The following is a 21,887-nucleotide window of genomic DNA, read 5'->3' as shown; positions in this document are numbered from 1 at the left end:
ATAATTTCTGATGATTATATTTGAAATATGATTATGTCATATTCAATAAAAACTTTGATGAGATTGGGTGGATAGATGGAAAACAGCTGAAATTACTGCGCGTATAATTAAAAAAAATGAAGGAAATAGACAAAGCAAAAGAACTACTAAAAAGTGATCAAATGAATCAAATTTACCAATCCTTGATTAAATATTACAAAATTTATGAATAGAGACAAGAAAATACATTTTTGCAACAACAAAAAATTACTTTTAATCTGAAAAATGTGTCAGGACCATATTTAAAACAATTTTTTTCGAAATTGAGCTGCAGAGAATCCCAGTTCACAAATGAAAGGTTAAGAAGCTACAATCACAAAATTGTGTCGTAAGGGGTGGATTGCAAGAGGAACACTCTGCCTTTTCCACAATGCTGGAATAAATACTTTGTTGATCTATTACATATATTTATAACTAAACCCAAACATTTTTGGCGATCCCTCAATAACACGAACCAACGTCTTACCTACGCGGTCATAGCACCTCAATGTTTGTTGTTTAAAAATGGCTGTACATTGAGATAAAGAAATAAAATAATGCGTTGGTTTTTTTTTTAATTATAAGGGTTTTATTGGATTATATATAGATATTTAAAATCTTTATATTATATAATATATGAATTTGTCTAAATGGTATCTATCATAAATATATTTGTATATTTATTATGTTAAGAATTATTATGAGTTAACACAGTGGAATGAATGAGAAAGATTGGCCAAGAAACAAAACATTTACCATATGTAAATGATTAAAAATTTGCCTATAGAGAAACTAATGTTTTTATTACTAATATTCTTTAATTATTTTGGACTAGTGTTTGTATGTTAGTTAGAGATTCTGCAACGTCTGAGCTATTCACAGATCTCCAACCACTTTTGTACTGACTCAAACTCATCTCCAAAGGGTGAAGAGTTTGTTGACGAAGAAAATGAAGGGAAATGGGTGGCTGAGGCTCCCCCATAGGACCGCAGAATGTTTCCATCATTCAAGCACGGATCCTCACTCTCATCCAGGAGGGCTTCTTCCACAGGGGATGATGAAGAAGAAAAGAAATGGGAATTTGTAGACTCATCATCGCCCTCAAACGATGGCATTCTGAGCAGGGATGAGGTTGTCGACGAAGAAGAGGCGGATGAGTGTGATGAGCTGAGCACTGAAGAGAACAAAGATATGGAGGACTCTTCAAAGAGCGAGTCGTTAAGGATAGGAAGGGCGGCTGGAGGAGGGGTGGATAGAAAAATGCTTGAGGGGAACTCCTTCTCGATTTGCAAAACTTTTCTAATATCTAATGGACTATGAAGACTCCGTGTATTAACGCTGCTATCTAGAGATACAAGGAACGTTTTCGTCTTTTTTCTCCGTCGTTGCTGGATCGTATTTGTTGGGGGTGTTAATTGAGGTCCTTTTGCTGAGGAGAGGGCGCTGATTTGAGGATTGTCGATTACTTTTTTCTTCTTAAGGAACGAGGGGGGTTTGAGTGCGTTGTTAAGTCGGTCACGGATATGCTTCTCCCATACGGGGATGACCACGTCCGGATTCGGACATGAACGAGAGGGACAACCCGTGGAAAAATGTTTGTAGCAGACATTGATATAATATCCAGGGTCCTTCAGACCAATTGCAGAACACCAGGAAGTGAATTTTGTTCTGGAAAATTAAAATTTATTCTTATTGGATAATTGATTTTTTTTGCTGTTTTTTGCTTACCTTGTTTCCTTTCGCGTAGTATAGATGTCAGGAGCGGGGCATCGACAGGGCCGACCTATACAGCATCTTTCACAGAAGGCGGAGAGAAAGGACTCTTGTTCTCGTTTGATGAGCTCTGTAGTTGAAAGACAACCCGGTACTGAGCAAAACTTTTGTCGAGGCATTTTTGACTACTGTAAATATATATAAAAATACATTAGCACACTTTTATCAACCAATCAAGGTATTTGTTTGACAAGATACACAGGTGTTATTTCACAGACATATAAGCTTACATCCTTATTATTTTTTTTTTATTTGTGTGTCGCCAATTTTTCTACTTCTTATTAGAGTAATAAAATTGTTGATTGTCAGAATTCGAATTTACTCTTGTTAAGCAGTGAATCTTTTCTAACAACGATTACTGTATAATTATTCCCCCCCCAGGAGGTCCCCTACATTCAGTGGTTTCAAACACCGCGGATTTCACATAATGAGGTGTTTTTAATTATTTTTACTCCCGTATAGTGTGGTAAATTCTCCTCAAATCTGCAATTTTTTATATCATCATAATAAATTATGAAAAACTATTTATTCAGCTAAACAAAGAACTTTTGTAAGTTGTTGATAAGTTCATTGATAATTTGCCTATATATTTATATAATACCGAAACTTGTTTTTAAAAAGGTTGTAAATCCCCTATTATTTAAATTGTACAGTACCACTGAAGTTATCCAATTGAAAATTAAGAAAATACCCCATTAAGATTATATATCACATTTATTTTACAAGTAACTTGTCTGCCATACATTATCTTAATATCTGATGATGAATTAAATGTTCTTATTGCCGTTACAACTCCAAAAAAAACAAAAAAACAAAGGAAAAATAGTAAAGAGGATAATTTTTTAATAATTTCTCCCATTTTACGGATTTTATTATTAAAAAAGTCCCCCAACAACATAAATTTCTTAGATTGCGGATTTTTCTGTGACCCAAAAAATGTGATAAGCGGAGACGATATTAGTTTTAAAGAATAGGCTAGCTATTTTTGTTGAGACACGGTCTACGAGCAAACTTATTTCCCCGGTTTACGAGCGAATTTATTTCCCTCTCCGCCTGATTTATGAGTTGAACATCCATGTTTTATGCAAGGCATTTAACTTCATAAGACAATAATGTAGGTCTATGTTAATTTTTGTTATTTTTGGAACACACATGAAGGTATATTCAACAATTTATTTATGGAATCGGTCTGGATTGAAATTTTTCTTTGGAACCAATCAAGAGCGAATTTTTAAGTAAGATCATTCCAGACTGAACTTTTTGCAACCCTCTGATGTGAAGTTGGGATATTATTCACCCCAATTTTTATAAAAAAGGTTTTTTATGCTTTTGAATCGATATTTAATTGTCAATAAATATTCAGCATGCTCATGAGACCTTCAGTCACATTATATTTAATTCTTTTTACATTTTAATAATGCCTTCTTTACGATTTATTCGAATAATTAGTCTTTTTTTTAAATCGAGGTTTAGTTAGTTTCTTAAATTCTTTATTTTGGTATGTTCCTTTCATTTCTCCGGTTGAGTTCCTCTGAATAAGTATAAGTAAATATTTTGCTATTACAATTTCTCCATATGATGCAGGAATCTTCTTTGATGTCCATATACAAAGTGTATATTTCCTTCTCTAGAAATGACTGGGTCTGTAACCTACGCACATTAAGTTTAAGAGAATAATTTCTTCCAAACGCGTTGTCCAATATGCTACGTAATTCTATTAGATTCTTCTTGATTTCAATGTGAAGACTGAGTGTACAATGTAATTTTGTAACTATTTTTTTTTCTTTATAAAATAGTCAACCTCATCAAATCTGATGGTTACTAATTTGATTTCAAAAATTTGGATAAAGTAATGAATATTTCAAAGACATATTTTTACAATTTGAATAACAAATTATATCTTGTTACATTATCAAACTCATGTTCTAAACATTATTTTAAAGGCAAGAATGATTTTTTCTCAAAATCTTATCTTCTTACAAGTAATTTTTAGCATTATGATTTATTTTTACATGCATAAAATGGATGGGATAGTTACTAAAATGATACATATTTAAATGACTGTTTGTCATGTAATTAAATACGTCTAATTTTTAAATTTTTACGTAGTTAACTAACCGCGCTATGAAAAGTATGTTTTCTAACAGAGGGGCAGGATTAAATTGTTTAATTCGCTAAAAGTCGTTGAAGTCTCTGACTCAACTGCCACATAATTAACTTTCAACGGAAATTTGCAAATGATTTTTTTAAAGGAAAAATTGGAGGATACAATAAAGGTAACGACGTTGGGAGGAATATAGCTTCATTGTAGGTACGTTATGCTCAGAAAAATATAATCAAGGGCCTTAACATCTGACAAAAGCAACATAGATAGCTCGAAAATTAATTTATAGCCACTTTTCAGTCGTGCCATTTAAAAATGAATTGAAAATAAAACATAAATTGGAACAATGATGTAAATATGTGTTGACATTTTGATTTTTAAAGGTCAATTATCATTGTATTGCAATGATAGTAATTTATTATTTTTTAAATCTTTATTTATTCATATCATATTGTATATCTATAAATTCTGATAATATATTTTTTTTTTACAATTTCCGAGAAAATATCAAAATGTAAATGAAAAGGTATTACCTGGCTTTCTCTCTTTCTAAATGGCAAATGCTTTCACTTGCAAATATGGCCCGTCAACAGAAAAGAAAGTTAGAATTTTTTCCCTTCAAAATATGAGTGGATTACATTTGTATTATTACTCGACGATTTATTGTCTATTTATACAAGCAAATTATTCTTAATAACCCTTTATGTGTCTTGCAAATTGCACTTAAAGTAGATAAAATTGATTACCATGAATAAAGAATAAGATATTCATATATTTTATAGTTAAAAGGGACTATTTTGGGGTCATTAAGTCTCTCAAATCAAACAAATTTTCTAAGATATAGTTAAAATTTTGGAGTTTCATCATAATTCATTCACAAATTTGAATACAAGTAATTTTGGAACTACTTTAAACTTCATCCAGATCCATAATGTGGATATTTGGGGTTAAATCATACTAATATAAAAGGTTGGGTGAACAATACAGTATAACTTCCACCACAATTGTTTTGACAACAAACAATAGTCATCATGGAACAAGCAAGGAGGGACGCCATCCTCGAATTAGCTCGCGCGGGACACAAGCCCTCTGCTAACTACAAGCTCCTTAACTACCCCGAGACCACGGTCTACCGGGTCTTCAATGCCTGGGAGGTTGAGGGGAAGGTCTGCCTCAAGGCCCACAACATGAGAAGTGACCGAATCCGCACTCCCTGCTTCCTTCAAGGCCTCCGGAATTCCATCAAGGCTTCGCCGGGGACTTCCTTGCCCAGGTTGGCCAATAACCGTGGAGTGAACAAGCAGTGAATGAGGACCTCGGGTACAGGTCATACCCAATGGCCAAACAACACATCCTCACGGCATCCATGAAGATCACCAGGGACAACCACGGTAAGTGTCTCCTCAATGACCTGAAGAGCCATGGAGGAAGAATCATCTTCTCCTCCGACGAGACGAACTGGACTGTCGACAGAAGCTACAACGTCCAGAATGACAGGTGGCTTGCGAAGGAGAGAGAAGAGGTCCCTGCAGTATTTACCACAAAGTTCCCGGCCACCGTGATGACCCTGGGTGTCATCTGCAGCACCGGTGAGGTGATACCTCCTTTCTTCTTCAATCCCAAGGAAAGGGTTAACGCAATAAGGTACTACGAAGTCATGGAGGAGTTCGTCATCCCCTGGATGAAAGATACGGCCGCTGGGAAGGAGTTCTTCTTCCAACATGACTCATTGCCTGGACACATCGTCATTAACCACTAACCTCATCAACTCCCACGATATCACTTTCTGGGATCGCAACACATGGCCCTCCAACTCACCCGACCTCAATATGTGTGATTACTACTGGTAGGGGAAGTTGGTGAGGGAGGTGTGCAAGGTAAGCCACAAGACCATCGCGGCCCTAAAGGGCTTTTACGAGGGAGTGGAATGCTGTCGATTCTGCAGAAGTCATCAGGGCATGCAAATCCTTTAGGGCAGGATGCAGAAGATGGTGGCTGCTGAGGGAGGACATGTTGAATAGATTTATTGTTTAATATCATGTCTAACTTTTTCATATTAACAAATACACTCCAAATTCCATTTTTATTAAGCAGGTTGAATTTGAAGATAGTTCCAATTTATCGTGGACACCCTGTATTGGGCTCTGTGTAAACAGCGTGTACCAGCAAATCGTAAATGAAACTTTGTCAAAGTGATAATTTACAGTTTTTTGTCCTTTAATATCAAAAAGTAGAATAATAAACAAATATGTCTTGTAAAACAATTTTCTTTATAAAAGTTAGAGTATAAAAAAAGTGTTTTTTGAAAGAAGATTTGTCATGGAGGAAATTTTGATTTGAGGTCCATCAAAATATAAGCAAACTATAATGACTATTTCAAAATTGAGTGAATTACATTTGTACACTTTGACGAATCATCGTCAATTTCTGTCAAAAAACTATGCTTAAATAGACTCATTCAGTGTGCCACAAATTGAACTAAAAAAAGTTTAAGTTGATTGTCACAAATAAAGGATTAAAAAATTGATAGATTTTGTTTAAAGATCATATTGGACTCAAAATAAGTACCTTAAATCAAATTTAATGGTTTGAAGCTATAGTTAAAATACTTGGCTGTCCTAACCTATCCCAGAAATTTGAATACAAGGCTTTATTTTGACTCAACTATAGCTTTAAAATATTGCCTTGTAAGTACTCATGAAGTAAGAAAATTAAAAAAAATATATCTATTTTTTTTTTCAACATTGTTTCTATGTTCACACAGCGGATTTGTCACAAATCATAAAAAGTTTCTTTTTATCTTTTATTATTTTGCTGGACTATTTACTGACGTCATATTATCATTACGTATAGTATGTAAATAATACTTTTTGCATTTCATGTTGTATCAATAATTTATTTATATACAATGACGTCATTAAATTAACGTGTAGTAACAAAGAGAACTATTAATAGAAGTTGTCTATTTATAGAAATGAGAGAGATATTTTATTTTGTAATTAATCCATGCAAATTGAGGAATTAAATGCATTGTGTATAGATGTATCTTAACTATACCAGTAAATAAGCACATCCTAGGGATTGGTTTGACTTATGAAGGGCTTACTATAGAAAATATTCTAAAGCTGTATCAAATAATTTTAAAAACTTGGTCCTGGGAATTAAAGATATCACTTGGTTTTCAAGTGTATTTTCAAGGTTGTGCCCGGTTCAGGTTCAGTGGTTCTATCAGTACCGATCTCGGTTCTTTCATTTCAACTTTGTCGGTCTCGATACTTTCTCGATATACTGGCTCAGTTTGGCAGCAGGCACTTCAAACAAGGGGCGTGACTAGAAAATTTGTGCCCAGGTAATGATACTAGGTACAAATAGGGCCACAGATACCTTATACGTAGAACCCCAAGTTCCAGTAGTGGGATCGTGAGTGGAGGCTAGGGAGGGGGCACGATGATGGAGAATTCGGTATTGCTTTCGGTATAATGTTTCATATAAAGGGGGACTCAGCTAAGAATGTATTAGGGTAGGTGTTTTTTGGCAATGTAAAGTTTGGGAACCCCTGGATGAAGAAATATTATGGTTATCATATTATAAGCCCCAACAAGCTTAGTATCGGACCTAGATTCATAATCTAAGCCACCCCTTCCCTCATATATTTACACCGTCTCGTCCCTAAAACCATTTTCCAGATCCATAAGAAGCCTTTAGCTATTTGAAACTTAGATACAACTGTATCACCCTGGGAGCGTAAAAAAATCATTGGAAAATAATGCAATTGCACACACACAAAAAAAAAACCCGCAGAAAATTGACTATTTGATTAAAGCCAATTTATTTGCCTGGGACATTTAGAAATCAAATTAATTATAGAACTCTACTGATGTTCAACTTAAAGTAGTATCATTGAGTAGATAATAATTTTTTTTTAATTCACCTCATTTTCAGTTAGTACCAACGTTCAAAAGACAGCTGTCACAATTTCATGGCAATCTATTCCTTAGTTTGTGAGTTATTCTGCTAAGATTAATGCTACTTTCAATATTTTCGAAACAATTTCGTGTTTTTATTTTGAACTGCTTATTGATTGAAAAATTACTTTCAAGCTAAACTATGGCTTGAAAAGTGTTATGGGGACTCCACTCACTAAAGCAAATATATATATATAAATGAAATATTAATTTAATAACAAACAATTTTGAACAGAATTTTTTTTTCTTTCTTTGTCAAACCCAGGGCTTTTCAGCCCACATGTTAGTTCATCTTTAAAGATTGGTTTCATACATACTGGAAAGATATGAGGTGATTACTGGGTATTTTTATTTGAACTACTTCTAATTTTCAAGAACGGTACTCCACAAGGAAAAGTACAAATTGGCCGTTCAGACGCTACGCACTATCCAATGTGAAAGTCATTACAAATCAAAGTATACAATTTTCCCATAAAGCAAAACTTTTTCAAAAATGTTAATTAGCATTCACGGGGACACATTGTATGTTTAACTACGTGTCCAAGTGAATTGTAAATAAAACATTGGAAAAGGTTTCATTGACTTACTGAATAATTCACTGATTTTTTTTCTTTTCTTAATAAAAACAAAAACATCTTGTAAAAGGTCCTTCGTCATCAGACAGAGGACAACTGAGATTGAGGCTGAAAGCTAACGCGTGTCAGCGCTTTATGACGCAGGAAGGAATAATAATGAGTTGTACTGTATCGTATCCTGCTTTAATTACTAAAGTTAAAAATCGGAAAGACGACAACAAGAGCCTTGAGAGGAAGCCACAAGGTAAAAGAAAAATCAAAATTGGTGCCAAGACAACTTGTTGAATTTCTGGCTGGGTCAATGGGGCCTCCGTCCTCATAAGATGGCAACCCTCTTGACTATGCAATAATATGAATATGGGTGTCATACTGACTGGTCTTTTAAAGTTTTTGAGTTTTATACTTCAGCGAGATATAACATATATTTTACACAATAAATAGATGTGTGTATGAGCTATCTAAATCATTAATGTAGCCACCCTTAGCGGAAATGATGGCTTCCAGGGGGCGGTGGAAGGGCTGGCACACGTAGTCTTCTATCATGGCTTACCAATGCTGGCTGACAGTGGCTTTGAGGACCTTAGTGTTTGGATGACGGACACCTCAGGCCTTCTCCTCAAAATTGATCCCCCAAAGGTGTAGTCCAGGGGTTTGGCATCAGGGATGTAGGGGAGTCAAAAGTGTCCTCTTCATCCTCACAAGGCGCTTTCCCGTAATTTTTTATAGCTCTACGGACAGTTTGGTGTGAAACCCTAGATCTCTCGCATGAGCCCTCATGGAATTGACCTGGGCTGTTTTCTCTAACTCCTACACGTCCAATTTTACCTTTTTGACAGAGCCTTTCTTCCTCTTCAACGTTTCGGACTTGCTGAGAGTGTAAACGGTGGTCCTGAAGACGACAAGCTGCTTGGAGTGAGCGAATATAAATTCGTCAATCACGTTTAAGTTTCATTTTCTCGACTTGAACGTAAGGTAAAAACTCAAGTTTGTTTTTGTTTTGGAACTAATTGTTTATGCTTTAAATCATATCGGTATATAAATTAATTTCAATCACTCAACTTTCATTAATTACATATTGCATTTGTATTTGTAAATTTTCAGACTTCAATAGAACACATTGCATAAGCTGATGGGGGAAAGGCGTGGGGCAACAAGTGGGAAGAATACGTGAAAAATACTGCAAGCCCTATAATCAAGCCTAATTTGGGAGTTGTCCAAGTGTGGGAACTTTGAAATTTGCTTTATTATTTAAAGCCTAATTGTATTTTTGATAATCTTGATCAAGTTGAGCCTGTGTAAATTTTTTCGCTATATACAAGAACACACTGCACATAAAGATCGCAAATAGTTCGACCGGAACGATTTACACCATTATTCTTTATGTCATTTTGTATGAGAAATAATGATTTTACAGGAAAACTATATTTTGACTTGTGAAAGACTGTGTATTTATCTTAAATAGTTTTATTATTAGAAAATTCTCCATTTTGACGAACAACTACTTTTTTTTTAGTTTATAACTATATTTTTTTCATAAAATTGTGAATTTTACAACTTTTTTATTTATTTCGACCAGCGGTGTTAAACAAAGCTTATAAAGGTCGACTTACTTTATAAAATATAAAAATTACTGTTAATAATAATAGTGATGTATTTATAATACAAATATTAAAGTATAAAAGCCTCCCTTCCCTGGCAAAAGCAAAAAGGTATTGTGTTCCAAAGAATAATAGATCTGTAATAGAAAATATGCTTAAAAATATCAATCTTTGACTTGGGTTGGTAGATGGTGTTTTGAGTGGAGAGTCTCTTTTTGTGGAACAGATAGGCTGTATTTAGTATCCAGGTTAGGGGAGAAAGGTTAATCTTTTTGCTTAAAATTCCGTATGGTGTACTCATATCTTCAATTGCACGTCTATGAGACAAAGTGATTAGGCATAGTCCTTTGATTTTGCATTCGCAGTTCTTGTTATCTCCCAATGAAGGAAAAAACGACATAAATCTGGCTTGCACCTTTTCTAAGGAATCAATCAATTACTTTCTTGGAGGGTCACGAGTTTTGAAACTTATTTTAATAATGCCCTGGTTACGATTGGCCTTCTTTATAATGTACTGAATCTATGTTTAACTTCGAAACATTGATAAATATCCCTCAAATTAAATGGTTTTTCATTTTTTAGCCAGTTTTTTTTAATTGATGCCTTCACAAAAACATTGCAAAAAAATCTGGTTTGTTTTTTATTGGCCTTTATTGGCACGTATCTAAACATTTACAATCATTTTATAATATAATACAATATACTCAAAAAATAATTCGTTAAAACATATTGACAAACGAAAATTAAAAAGACCATCATAAAATATGGAACAATCAAGAGTAAAAAAATAAAAGAGTTTAAATCTTCAATAAAACATTCGTATAAAGATTAGCAATATGTAAAATTCCATTGAGGTTGTCCTCTTTTACTATCCGTAATTTATAGGCTATATATTGCAATTTAATAATAATTGCATCATCTCTCTCATTATTTGAAGTAGAGATGAAATCTTCTTAACCCAGTTGTTTATTGAAGAATGTACTAAACATTTTATTAATGTCCCCATAAATTTTAGATAAAGATTTACATACCCCACAAAATATGATCAGATGTCTCTTTTGGGTGATTGACAGAAGAAGCAAATTCCCCTTTCGTCATTAAAATACTTAGAAGCAATCTTGAGAGTTCCAGTCAATATTCTGTATTTAAACCATCTTCCACTCGAACTAAAAAACTTATTGGGTATTGCCTTAAGGCTTTTTTGGCTACGTTTTTTTAATGCAGCGTCGTTCCAAATATGCATTGAATGGTGTTAAGGTTGGTTTCTACATACGTTTTCTCAAGTAAAAAGTACTTGTATAACATGATTTCAGTCTAAAAGGCACGAGAGGACGTTTTACTGAAATGTTTGTTCCAAAAATAGATGAATAAAAGACAAAAGCCATTTGACTCCTTAGACAATCTATCAAATTAACATCTACAGCAATATCGGAGTTTATGGCACACACAGCATTTTGATTAATTATTTGATAACTTGAAGACGACATTATCAAATAAAAAACCGGTTACCAAATAGGAAAGCTATTTTCGTCAGCTGACGATACGTAGTTCAGTTAGCATCATGCCGTCATCATATGAGGAGATAAAGAGCTATAAGTGGAACGAGGAGCTTTCGAGGTCCGCTGTAGTCATGGCATTACTTAATAATGGAGGTGAAATCTCCAATTCAACGATTGCTTCAACCTTAGGAGTGAATTTACGGACTGTTCAGCGTATCTGTAAGAAGCTAGAGGACACCTGGGATGTTGATGCCACCATAAAGAGGGCACCCAAGGAGGAGGGCGCCGACAGGAAGGTCAGGGACACCAACTTTGTCGACAAGGTGAAGAAGATGGTTGAGGATGACCCTACCAGGTCCATGAAGGCCGGAGGCAGGCCCTGGATGTGGCAACAGGACTCAGCACCCTGCAATGTGTCCAAAATCTCCATGCAGTGGTTAACCGAGAACTGTTATGACGTCGTAACCAAGGATTTGTGGCCTTCTAACTCTTCCGACCTTAATCCTTAGGACTATTTTGTCGAGGGTTATCTCGAGAGACATACCAACAGACATCCCCATAGCACCAATGCCAGCCTGATGGACTCCATCAAGGAGATATTCGGCAACATGGACAATGGGATGGTCAGAAGAGCCTGCGGCCGGTTCAGAGGCCGTTATTGATGCCAAAGGTAATTATATCGAATGAATGGCTACTCTATACCTATATGCTCGTCATAGTTTTGATTTTCAAAAAAAAAGTTAAAAAATGTATATTTTGTGTTGTTTTTTGTAGAAAAATATTTTGGCGACAATTTGATCCCCGTTCCCTTTACTTCAGTAGCACCATCACAAAAAATTTTAAAACTCTCTGAGCATAATGACAACACTTTAAAAACATATAAAAGTCTAAAATGTGGGCTTAGCTGAAATTCCACGTGGTTTAGCTGTAAGAATTCATTTAAATGAATTTTCCAATAGTTGTCATGTTCCCATAACTTTCTAATCCAATATAAGTTCAGAGTGTTCCACAGATAAACGAAATCCACCACGCCCATGCCCCCAAAGTTCAATGGCTTATGGACTCTTTGGTGGTTTATGCTTTTTTTTGTCAATAATTTCAAGTAGGAATCTTCTAAACATAATATTTCCCTAGCCATACCGTTGTTGAAAGGTGTAACACGGAAGAGTTACGTCACTTTAGGAATAATATAAATATTCCATGCCTCATCCTATCCCATACTTTTAAATTGAAAGAAGAGAAATGAGAAGCCGTCTTCTTAATTCTCTTGCAACTCTCTTCATCATTCATTTTGCAACTTCCTTTGCCTATTTATGATTCCAAGAGTGTTAACTTATATTTCAATATAAAATGAGGCTAAGCCTTTCCGAGTAATCCGTTATAAGGACTGATAATTTCAGTTTTCTCTTCATTCAACAACAGACCAGATAATTTAGAAAATGAAGATAGGACCCCAAACGTGTTTTTGATTGATTTTATTGTCTTATACGGACTCCCGCAAAATAACATTGTTAAGTCGTCTGCATAACATAGACATTTTAAATTTGAGTGTGGCTACTAAAATCCTTTTAATTCCATCTCTATTATATATTTCTTGTATACAGTGTTTTAATTATGTACTCATGAGACAAAGTATCAAAGGCCTTGGCAAAATCCACTGCTATTACTGTTAAGCCACTCTTAGACTCGACAAAAGTCTCTAGTGTAAAAGGGATACTATCCATGGTCTTGTTTTTTACAAAACCATATTGTGATCCATGTAAAATTTTGCTTAAAACTTTGTGTATACAATTAGAGACTACGAATAAAAAAAATTTATACAAGCAATCTGGCATAACAAGAGGTCTTAAATTTTTAAGATATCTACTATCTTTTTTTTGTTTCGGAAGCAAGACGATGTGTCCCTCTGACGCAAATTCCGGGAAAAAACCATCACTAAGAACTTTTTCATAAACCAAGAGTAAAATCGGTGAAAGATAGGAGATATATTTCTTATAAAATTCAAAGCTAAATCCCGAGGGACAAGGAACTTTATTTAATTTTGCATTTTTATTAATTTTTTTAAATTAATTTTAATAATTTCTTCTATTGAAAGGTGAGCCTCAACCATGTTGTTATCTTCATTTGATAGTGAAAGCTCTTTATCAGACCTGCATCTGAGGTCTTCACAGAAGAAAGCATTTCTTAAATTGCATCTCATACATTTTGATGTATGCTTGCAGTTGATAAAATTATACATATTGGAGTAAAAAAACACAACACATCTCCTTGGAAACTAATTCAGGATCATTCGATTCCATACGATTTTTAAGTATAATTGATAAGTTATTATAATGGTTATTTTTCTTTTCAAACTGTAAACATTGTAATCTTGATTTCGATAAATCATCGATGCTCGTTATTTTCACTTTAACTCTATGAAAAAGGTCTGCTTCTTGATAAAGTTGACCAGGATATATTTTTTAACATTTTCAGGTACTTATTTTTTTTTTTTTCTACATTTTCTATTTCATTCAGTTGTCTGCTTCTTTTCTCGGCACGACTTGCAACACCTTTTATTTGGAGAAACATTTTTTTCAATTCAGTGAAAACGTCATTACCATTCTTAACGCATAATTTTGCATTTTCAATTTTCTCAATTATTCCGTCATTCACATCAATCTCCCCCAAGTAGTAAAGAATTCAGCTTCCAAAGACCTCTAATTCTTGAACTCCTTGAAATGGGGCTCATTTCAATAAATAAACTACGATGGTCAGATATATAAGTGTATATCACTTTGTACGACTTTAATGTGTCAGTTGGATAACCTTTAAAGGGGAAAAAAATCTATTTGCGAGAACACAGGTCTGGAAAATCTATCCACAGAAAAAAAAGTATGACTCTAATCGTTTACCATGTCAGCACAGTCATAAAACCCGTGGGTCTTTAAAATAGATTAGAGATAGCGCGAGGATGAGGAGTCCTTGTACGCTGAATACCCCTTTTTGGATGTAAGAGGGACCTATCAAACGCGGAAAATGAAGAGTAGGATTCTGGAAAGTAAAAGTGATTCTCTAAAATGCACCTCGTATCAGATAATATCAACATATCAGGAGTTTCTAAAAATTTTAATAGTCTAATCAAATCGTATTTTCTTCTCAAACTCTGAAGGGAATTGTAGTTTAAAGATAAAAAGGAGATCATGATTCTCTAAATAACTTTTGGGGTTGGTCATTACCTTCTGTGGCCATTTGAGATTCTAAAGCAAATCTTTTTGTATTGGAGGCAGATCTTGAACTACACAGAATAATATTTTCTTCAGACCCATCACCATTGGGGTTTCTTGATGAAATATCACTTTTGATTGTGTCTTTTGCTTGGTTTATCAATACTTACATTTATTCATTCATTTCTAATTCCCCAGATAAACACGTACTGAATTTCTCTACACGTGTAGACACCAAATTTCTACTTTAGGACTTATTAATTGTAATAAGTTGTTCCTTCTCCTTGATACTACCCTGAGATGATAATTCCCCTTCATGCTCATCTTGAGTCACAGTTTCGTGATCATTAGTCCCAACTGCTTTATGAGGTGATTCAGTGAGAACATCTGACACCTAAGATAACTGAGCCTCAGCTTCGTCATCAATAGCACTAACACAGTTGCTGTCAATCTCCTGGAGTGATTTTAAGGATATAGGAACACTTTCATTTGTACTATTAGCATCTTTATTTGTCGTTGTAGTAATATGCTTATTGGCAGTAAATTTATTTTTCTACATTGTAGCTCTAGACAACTCTATTTCCCGAAGAAGAGTAGATTTTTGTATGAAAACAGATCTATATTCAATAATCGCAAGTATTTCTAACACTGCTGATGGACTCCATTAAACCTTAAGTGAACCAAGCTGCCATCAACAGTAATAATTTGAGGGATATTCGACGGGTCTCCAATAACCTCAAAGGTATAGTTTGATGATCTCCAAACAGACTTGTAGTTTTTGAATTTTTTTTCAGCCTCACTGGGCTAGGTTCTGGGTATGAGTTAATAACTTCAAAAAATCTCCCTATCCAATCCCCAAGTTGTTGTTTTTCATCCTCAACCCGCTTAAAGGTGTTGGCAGGTAATTTTATATTTTTTCCAAACATTCAGTTAAATGTTTGCAAAGTCTTTGATCCTCATGCATACCCATTTCATTTGACCATTAGAGCCTTCAATTTTTGTGACAAAGCTTTTTTTTAAGCACTTACAAACGTGGACACGCGTCCCTTGAAGTTTTTGTATAGAAAGAAGCGTACCCAAAGGCATAGTGTGCTTGAGCACCGGCGATTTCATCCTCCGTAAAGCCAAAATGAAGTGCAGCATTCTACACTTCAAGACGTTTCATGTTTACAATATTAAATACACGATCGTTATCTTCTTCAGTTAAAGAGATAATAAACGTTTCCCACTTAAACGTAGAGATTAGATTAATTCTTTTAACGGCATCGTATATATTTTTACCACTTTTCGATAAAGCCTTTACATAAGACATTTTAGTCTTAATTAAGGAGTGGTTGTAGTCAGGAGGACGATCAGTCGGATTCTCATTCATAATAAATGCCTATCCTACTTTCCTCCGGAATATATAGAAAAAAATATAATAATGATATTAATATCAGAAAAGAAAAACCCTCACTGACTATATACGAACGGAACTAATTGTGCATAATTTTTTTATTATATATGATGCCTTCTCAAAAAACGTTCGGAAAAAATCTGGTTTACAAATGAAAAAAAAGTTTGAGAATAATTCCTTGTTTTTATTAGGATTTTTTTTTTTTTTTTTTTGAATAAGTAGTGGTAGATTTTTGCATAAAGAATTTTCTGTTTCAAAGCTTTCATTTGACTAGGGATTATTATTTCATCACTCCTTAAATAACAAAACGGATCAAATGCTTTTTCTATTTACATACATAAAAATGTTATAAAATATTATATGTATAATATACAATAATAATAAACTATTTTAAACTTTTCTCTTTTAACAATCTAAAAAAGGGAAATGAAAAAAAAAAGTTATATATATTATACTACAGAGTTTCTTTCAAATGAGTTTAAATCTGTTATCACCAGGGATGTGAACATATTCGAAAATTTCTTGAGTACATGTTTAAAAATGTATGCTCAAGAAAGAAAAACTAAAGAGGGGCTAATGCACAGTCTAATAGATACAATAAAGCACAGATCAAATGGAATCATTTATCCCTAAAATGAAGCTATGATTGTTGTTATAAGATGATATTTGAGGGTTTGCAAAAAGGGATAAGATTAGACTTTGTGCTTTTTGTCCTTTGCTGCCAAAATAATGTCCATAACATAGTTAAACATAATATGACCTAATATGGTAAATGAACAGAAAATGAAAGTGGTCAGTCTGACAATTTGAATAATGTTTGAGAAAAGAGACGATTAGATGTCATAACGAGTCATTAAATTTAGTTGTGTGCAGCTAAGAGAGTAGATAAATAAACGCAAATCCCACCCTGTTTATTGGGCATAAATAAAATGTGTGACGATTTCAAGGTCGTGACTAAGATTTTTCTCCTATACGCAGGTGGGGGGTAATGATAGAGTTGTATAAAATATGACCTAGAACACGCGCCTCCAATAAAGTATATAGTTAAACACTGATCATTAGTGATGAAAGTCGTATGTATTATTTTGGGTAAGCTATTAAAAAAGAAACCGAAAATCAATTTGGTAACCCTGACAATTGAAAGAATGCCTTGGAGAAGAGAAGATTTGCTGTCATGACCTTTCAATAGATTAGCTCTAACGAGGGTGAAGATGGAGAAGGGATTTAATATTGACATTGGCAGAATTACTTTGATGTCGATCATCAATTCATCTCTGAGTGCCACAAAGACTTACAATTATAATTCCATAACAAATTTTCAGGGTTACTTCCTGTGTAATTTTTTTTTTTTTTAGTAAATATCAATCAGGTTTGAATATAAATGAAAGTTTTAGAAAAAATTAGGTTGATTACTCAGAACTTAAATAATAAGGAAAACGGCTAAGGAAAAGAAAATTTATTGTTTTGATTACACTGAGGAACATTCATTTTATGCAAATGAATACAAACTGATAAAAGAATTTATTAGTTTTATTATTTACAAAATACACCAGATTTACATCACTACTTATAATATTTTTTTATCTCTTGAAGATAAAAATTGTTATTATAAAATGTAACCCCGAATGGGCCTGCTTATGAATGCGAGTAACATTAAGGATGTATTGTGGAGTTTAACAAAGGATTGTGATAATTATAGTCGAAATTCTCTTGAGTATAAATTTAAAAAAAAGTATCTATTGATAATCTGCAAAATATTATCGCTCTTCTTATTTTTTTTTCTCCATATTATGAAAATTCAAACCCATTAGTGAAGAAGCAGCACTATATTTTCTATAGTGATCATCACTGTTGTAAATATCATGAGTTTTTTTTTATGTTTCGAGAGGGATAAGTTTGAGACCCGATTTCAAGATGAAGGATGGCACGAAATTTTGAAAGTAATATATTTTTAATTTGTTCAAGATATCCATCTTCCACTAAGAAATATGTATTTATGTTTGTTACTTCCTTGGACTTTAATTCAACCATGCAAATTTAATATATAAACATTGAAAATCATTGTTTTTCCTTAGTTTTACACGATTATACCATCAAATTCAAGCCGTTTACCCCGAAAAACATATGATTTGATACCAAATTCATACTTTTTTCTAAGAAAAAATTAAAAAATTTCACCCTTTTTTGGAAAAAAATTCAAAAATTCACAGCTATTCACAAAAAATTTCAAAAATTAAACTTCATATAATAAACTTTTTGTTAAAAAAAGTCAAAAATTTATAGTTATTCACAAAAATTAAAATTAACATTAGCAAGCAAGGAACACCATTTTAATTTATATGCTGATCTCTGTCTACAAAAATGTTGTCTATCGAAATTGACAACACGTAGTTTTCTAATTGATTTACACTCACAAAGATTGACACAATTTTCATAAGCCTAGGTACAAACATAGATTAAAATAATTTTGAAAGTTGTCACCCTGTCAATTTGAAGAATGTTTCCGAGAAAAACAGCTTAGTTGTCATAACGAGTCATTGAATGTGCTGCGAGCAGCTAGGATATCTTTCACTCACTAGTGATTACTTTAAACTTATGTGTTCTTTCTTCAAATGTAAAATCAGAATAAATTATTCTTTCGAATTCAATTTGCATAGGTTCGCGCCCCGGTTGTTCCTAGAGAAGGAAATATAGACCATGTATAAGGACTTAAAAGAAGATTCCTTAGTCAGATGGAGTAAATGTCGCACTATAATGTTTCCTGATACTTAATTAGTGTAACTCCATCTGACGAATTAAAGGAACTTTAAAAAAAGAAAAAGAAGCACATTGATACCAGCTTTGGAAAATCTCCCTTTTATCATCATTTCATACATTGTCATGAGATTTGGAACTCATGGAATAAAAAAAACGAAGAAGCCTTTTTTTATTTATTAAAGTTTTTTTCCGTCATAAAGTATAATTGATGCACACCAACATAAAAATAATTTCAAAAATCAGGAGAACGAAACAATCCACTATATTTTTTAATTCATATATCTGTTTATACAGTCAATTTTAGGTTTGATAACCAAACTACTGGGATGATTTAAGATGTACACAAATTTTAACTACAGTTTAGGACCATTATATGACATTAAATACTTAGATTCGACCCGATTTGACTTTCCAAATCAAAATCTATCAATCCCTCATTTATTTACTGTGACAATGAACTTTCGCAACTTTAAGTTTCATTGGTTGATAGAAATTAACAATGATTTGCTCAAAAAATAACAATATATCCAATCACAACTCAATTTTGAAAACAAAAATCCTTCTAGCTTGCTTTAATGTTGACGGGCCACAAAATCAAAATTTAACCTATTAAACCTTCTATTATTAATTTACATTATTTCTTGTCAAACTTTGTACAGCCCATTACTCAAGCAAAGTATCACGTGATGATATAACAAACCTATAAGAAAAAAAAAAGATACCACGAGTCATGCAATATGAAAGGACTGCATTTTTTTGATTGGACTACAACTTTTTCAATCTATGGACCCTACAAAGTACTGATCACACAGTGTCACGAGATGATTCAAAATATATATTCAGTCTTCTGGATTTTTTTTTCGTATTAAGAGAAATTGTTATATAAATTTGTCGACTCTCTTTCATCTCCCCCCCCTTTCAATCATTCAATTCAAAATACTCACATTTTTTATATATATATAATATATTTCTTCTCTTCTTTTTCTTCTCCTTTGCTGACTTTTTTTTTTTTTTTTTTGAATTATATTTGTTACAAAAAGTGGGATGTTATAAAAGACATGGACTTTTACCACAGAGGTGAACGCACATTTGAGGCTTTATTTATTTTATTATCTGTTCCTTCAACGGAGCTCAGTCACGCACTGGTTGTGAGACGTTGTTTTTCCCTCGTTGTCTAAGTATGTATATATGGTCTTGAATATATAATAATTATAAATATAAATGGCTGTGTTTTTGGCAGATTTTGCTTTCATTTATGGTATGAAAGGAAAGGAGAGGGGGGGGAGGTAGACGGAAGAAAAAAAAAAGAGAGAAAAGAAAAGGAGAGAAAAAAAAAAAAAAAGGAGAGGAGAAGGAAAATGAAATGAAATTCGGGAATATGTAGAAGTTTTGTGCGACAATAAAGTATATATATGCTAAGTTCTGCTTCGAGAGCTGAAGCGCATTGACGTTCAAATATACTCTATTTTTTCTCTTCTTCTTGTCAAAAAACCCTTTTACTTTCGTTATTCCTCCGATGTAAAGGTCAATTTAAATGAATATTTGGGTACATTGTAAAAGTTTACCCGTACCTCATATTTTCTCTTTCTCGAATAATTGAAATTCAATTATTGCAACCTCTTAACCTCCTGCAGGCAAAAAAATCTTTACACTTTCAATCTAGAAACTTTCTCAATATGTATTTCAGCAACCAGTTGTATAATAGGGCATACCAATAAAATAAGAATAACTAATAAATGTCTTGGCTGCCCTAATCATCGATGTAGCCCCCCTTGGTAGCAATGATGGGTTCCAAGCAGGCATGGATTGCATTGCACCCATTGTGGATGTAGTCCTCGGACATGACATCCCAGTGCTGGTTGAAAGTGGACTTGAGGTTGTTGATATTTGAGTAAAGGACAGTGCAGGCCTTATGATGGATAGGACACGGATATAAAGGATTTATGGTGTTTTTGAATAATAAATGACGTCATCATAGTCTAAAATAGTGAGTAGGACTGGAAACCCGATCTGTGGATATATTGTTCAGACCTAAGGAAGAAGAAATAAATGACGTCATTACTCTTACCTGTGATCGTCTATAATTACTAATACCCCTCACTTCAGTTTTACCATCCCTGTTTCTCTTCGCACCTTGTATAAGGAATATATATTATTTCGACTTTTTCAAGATATTTGGACAATTAGCACCTTGAAGGATTATGAAAATAAATGGAAGGTCTAAAGGGTGTCCACGATAAATTGAAACTACTTTAAACTTCATCCAGATCCATAATGTGGATATTCGGGGTTAAATCCTACTAATTTAAAAAGTTGGGTGAACAATACAGTATAACTTCCACCATAATTGTTTTGATAACAAACAATAGTCATCATGGAACAAGCAAGGAGAGACGCCATCCTCGAATTGGCTCGCGCGCGACACAAGCCCTCAACTATCTACAAGCTTCTTAAATACCCCAAGACCAAGGGGTGCCGGGTCTTCAATGCCTGGGAGGTTGAGGGGAACGTCTGCAGCAAGGTTAACAACATGAGAAGTGACCGAATCCGCACTCCTGCTTCCTTGAAGGCCTCCGAAAGTCCATCAATGCTTCGACGGGACTTCCTTGTCTAGGTTGGCCAAGAACCGTGGAGTGAGCAAGCAGCTGGTCTCCAAGGCTGTGAATGAGGACCTCTGGTACAGGTCATACCAAATGGCCAAACAACACATGCTCACGGCATCCATGGAGGCCACCAGGCTCACCAACGGTAAGCGTCTCCTCAATGACCTGAAGAGCCATGGAGGAAGAATCATCTTACTCTCCGACGAGAAGAACTGGACTGTTGACAGAAACTACAACGTCCAGAATGACAGATGGCTTGCCAAGGAGAGAGAAAAGGCCCCAGCGGTCTTCCCCACAAAGTTCCCGTCCTGGTATCATCTGCAGCACCGGTGAGGTGATGCCTCCTTTCTTCTTCAATCCCAAGGAAAGGGTTAACGCGATAAGGTACTGCCA

At 34.0% G+C, this 21,887-nt stretch overlaps 1 protein-coding gene across 1 annotated transcript; it reads right to left on the bottom strand.

The window, feature by feature from the left end:
• Window positions 1–584: 584 nt before the first annotated feature.
• LOC121126277 (uncharacterized) lies at window positions 585–20,042 on the bottom strand. The gene is made up of 3 exons (XM_040721613.2): window positions 19,836–20,042; window positions 1,747–1,919; window positions 585–1,686 (listed from the first exon to the last, which is right to left on the bottom strand). Exons 2-3 carry the CDS (start codon window positions 1,908–1,910, stop codon window positions 891–893), a joined length of 960 nt encoding a protein of 319 aa, XP_040577547.1. The 5' UTR covers window positions 1,911–1,919; window positions 19,836–20,042; the 3' UTR covers window positions 585–890.
• Between the last annotated feature and the right edge of the window lie 1,845 nt (window positions 20,043–21,887).

The sequence above is a fragment of the Lepeophtheirus salmonis genome, chromosome 11 (assembly GCF_016086655.4).
Source record: "Lepeophtheirus salmonis chromosome 11, UVic_Lsal_1.4, whole genome shotgun sequence".
In the NCBI taxonomy this organism is placed as follows: Eukaryota; Metazoa; Arthropoda; class Copepoda; order Siphonostomatoida; family Caligidae; genus Lepeophtheirus; species Lepeophtheirus salmonis.
This window is presented reverse-complemented; position numbering and strand designations above follow the sequence as displayed.

Bases quoted from the DNA above. Each gene is read 5' to 3' on its own strand.
- LOC121126277 (XM_040721613.2), bottom strand. From the start codon at position 1,910: ATGCCTCGACAAAAGTTTTGCTCAGTACCGGGTTGTCTTTCAACTACA. The intron at 1,687-1,746 runs GTAAGCAAAAAA...TTAATTTTCCAG, and splicing joins ACTACGCGAAAGGAAACAAG to AACAAAATTCACTTCCTGGT.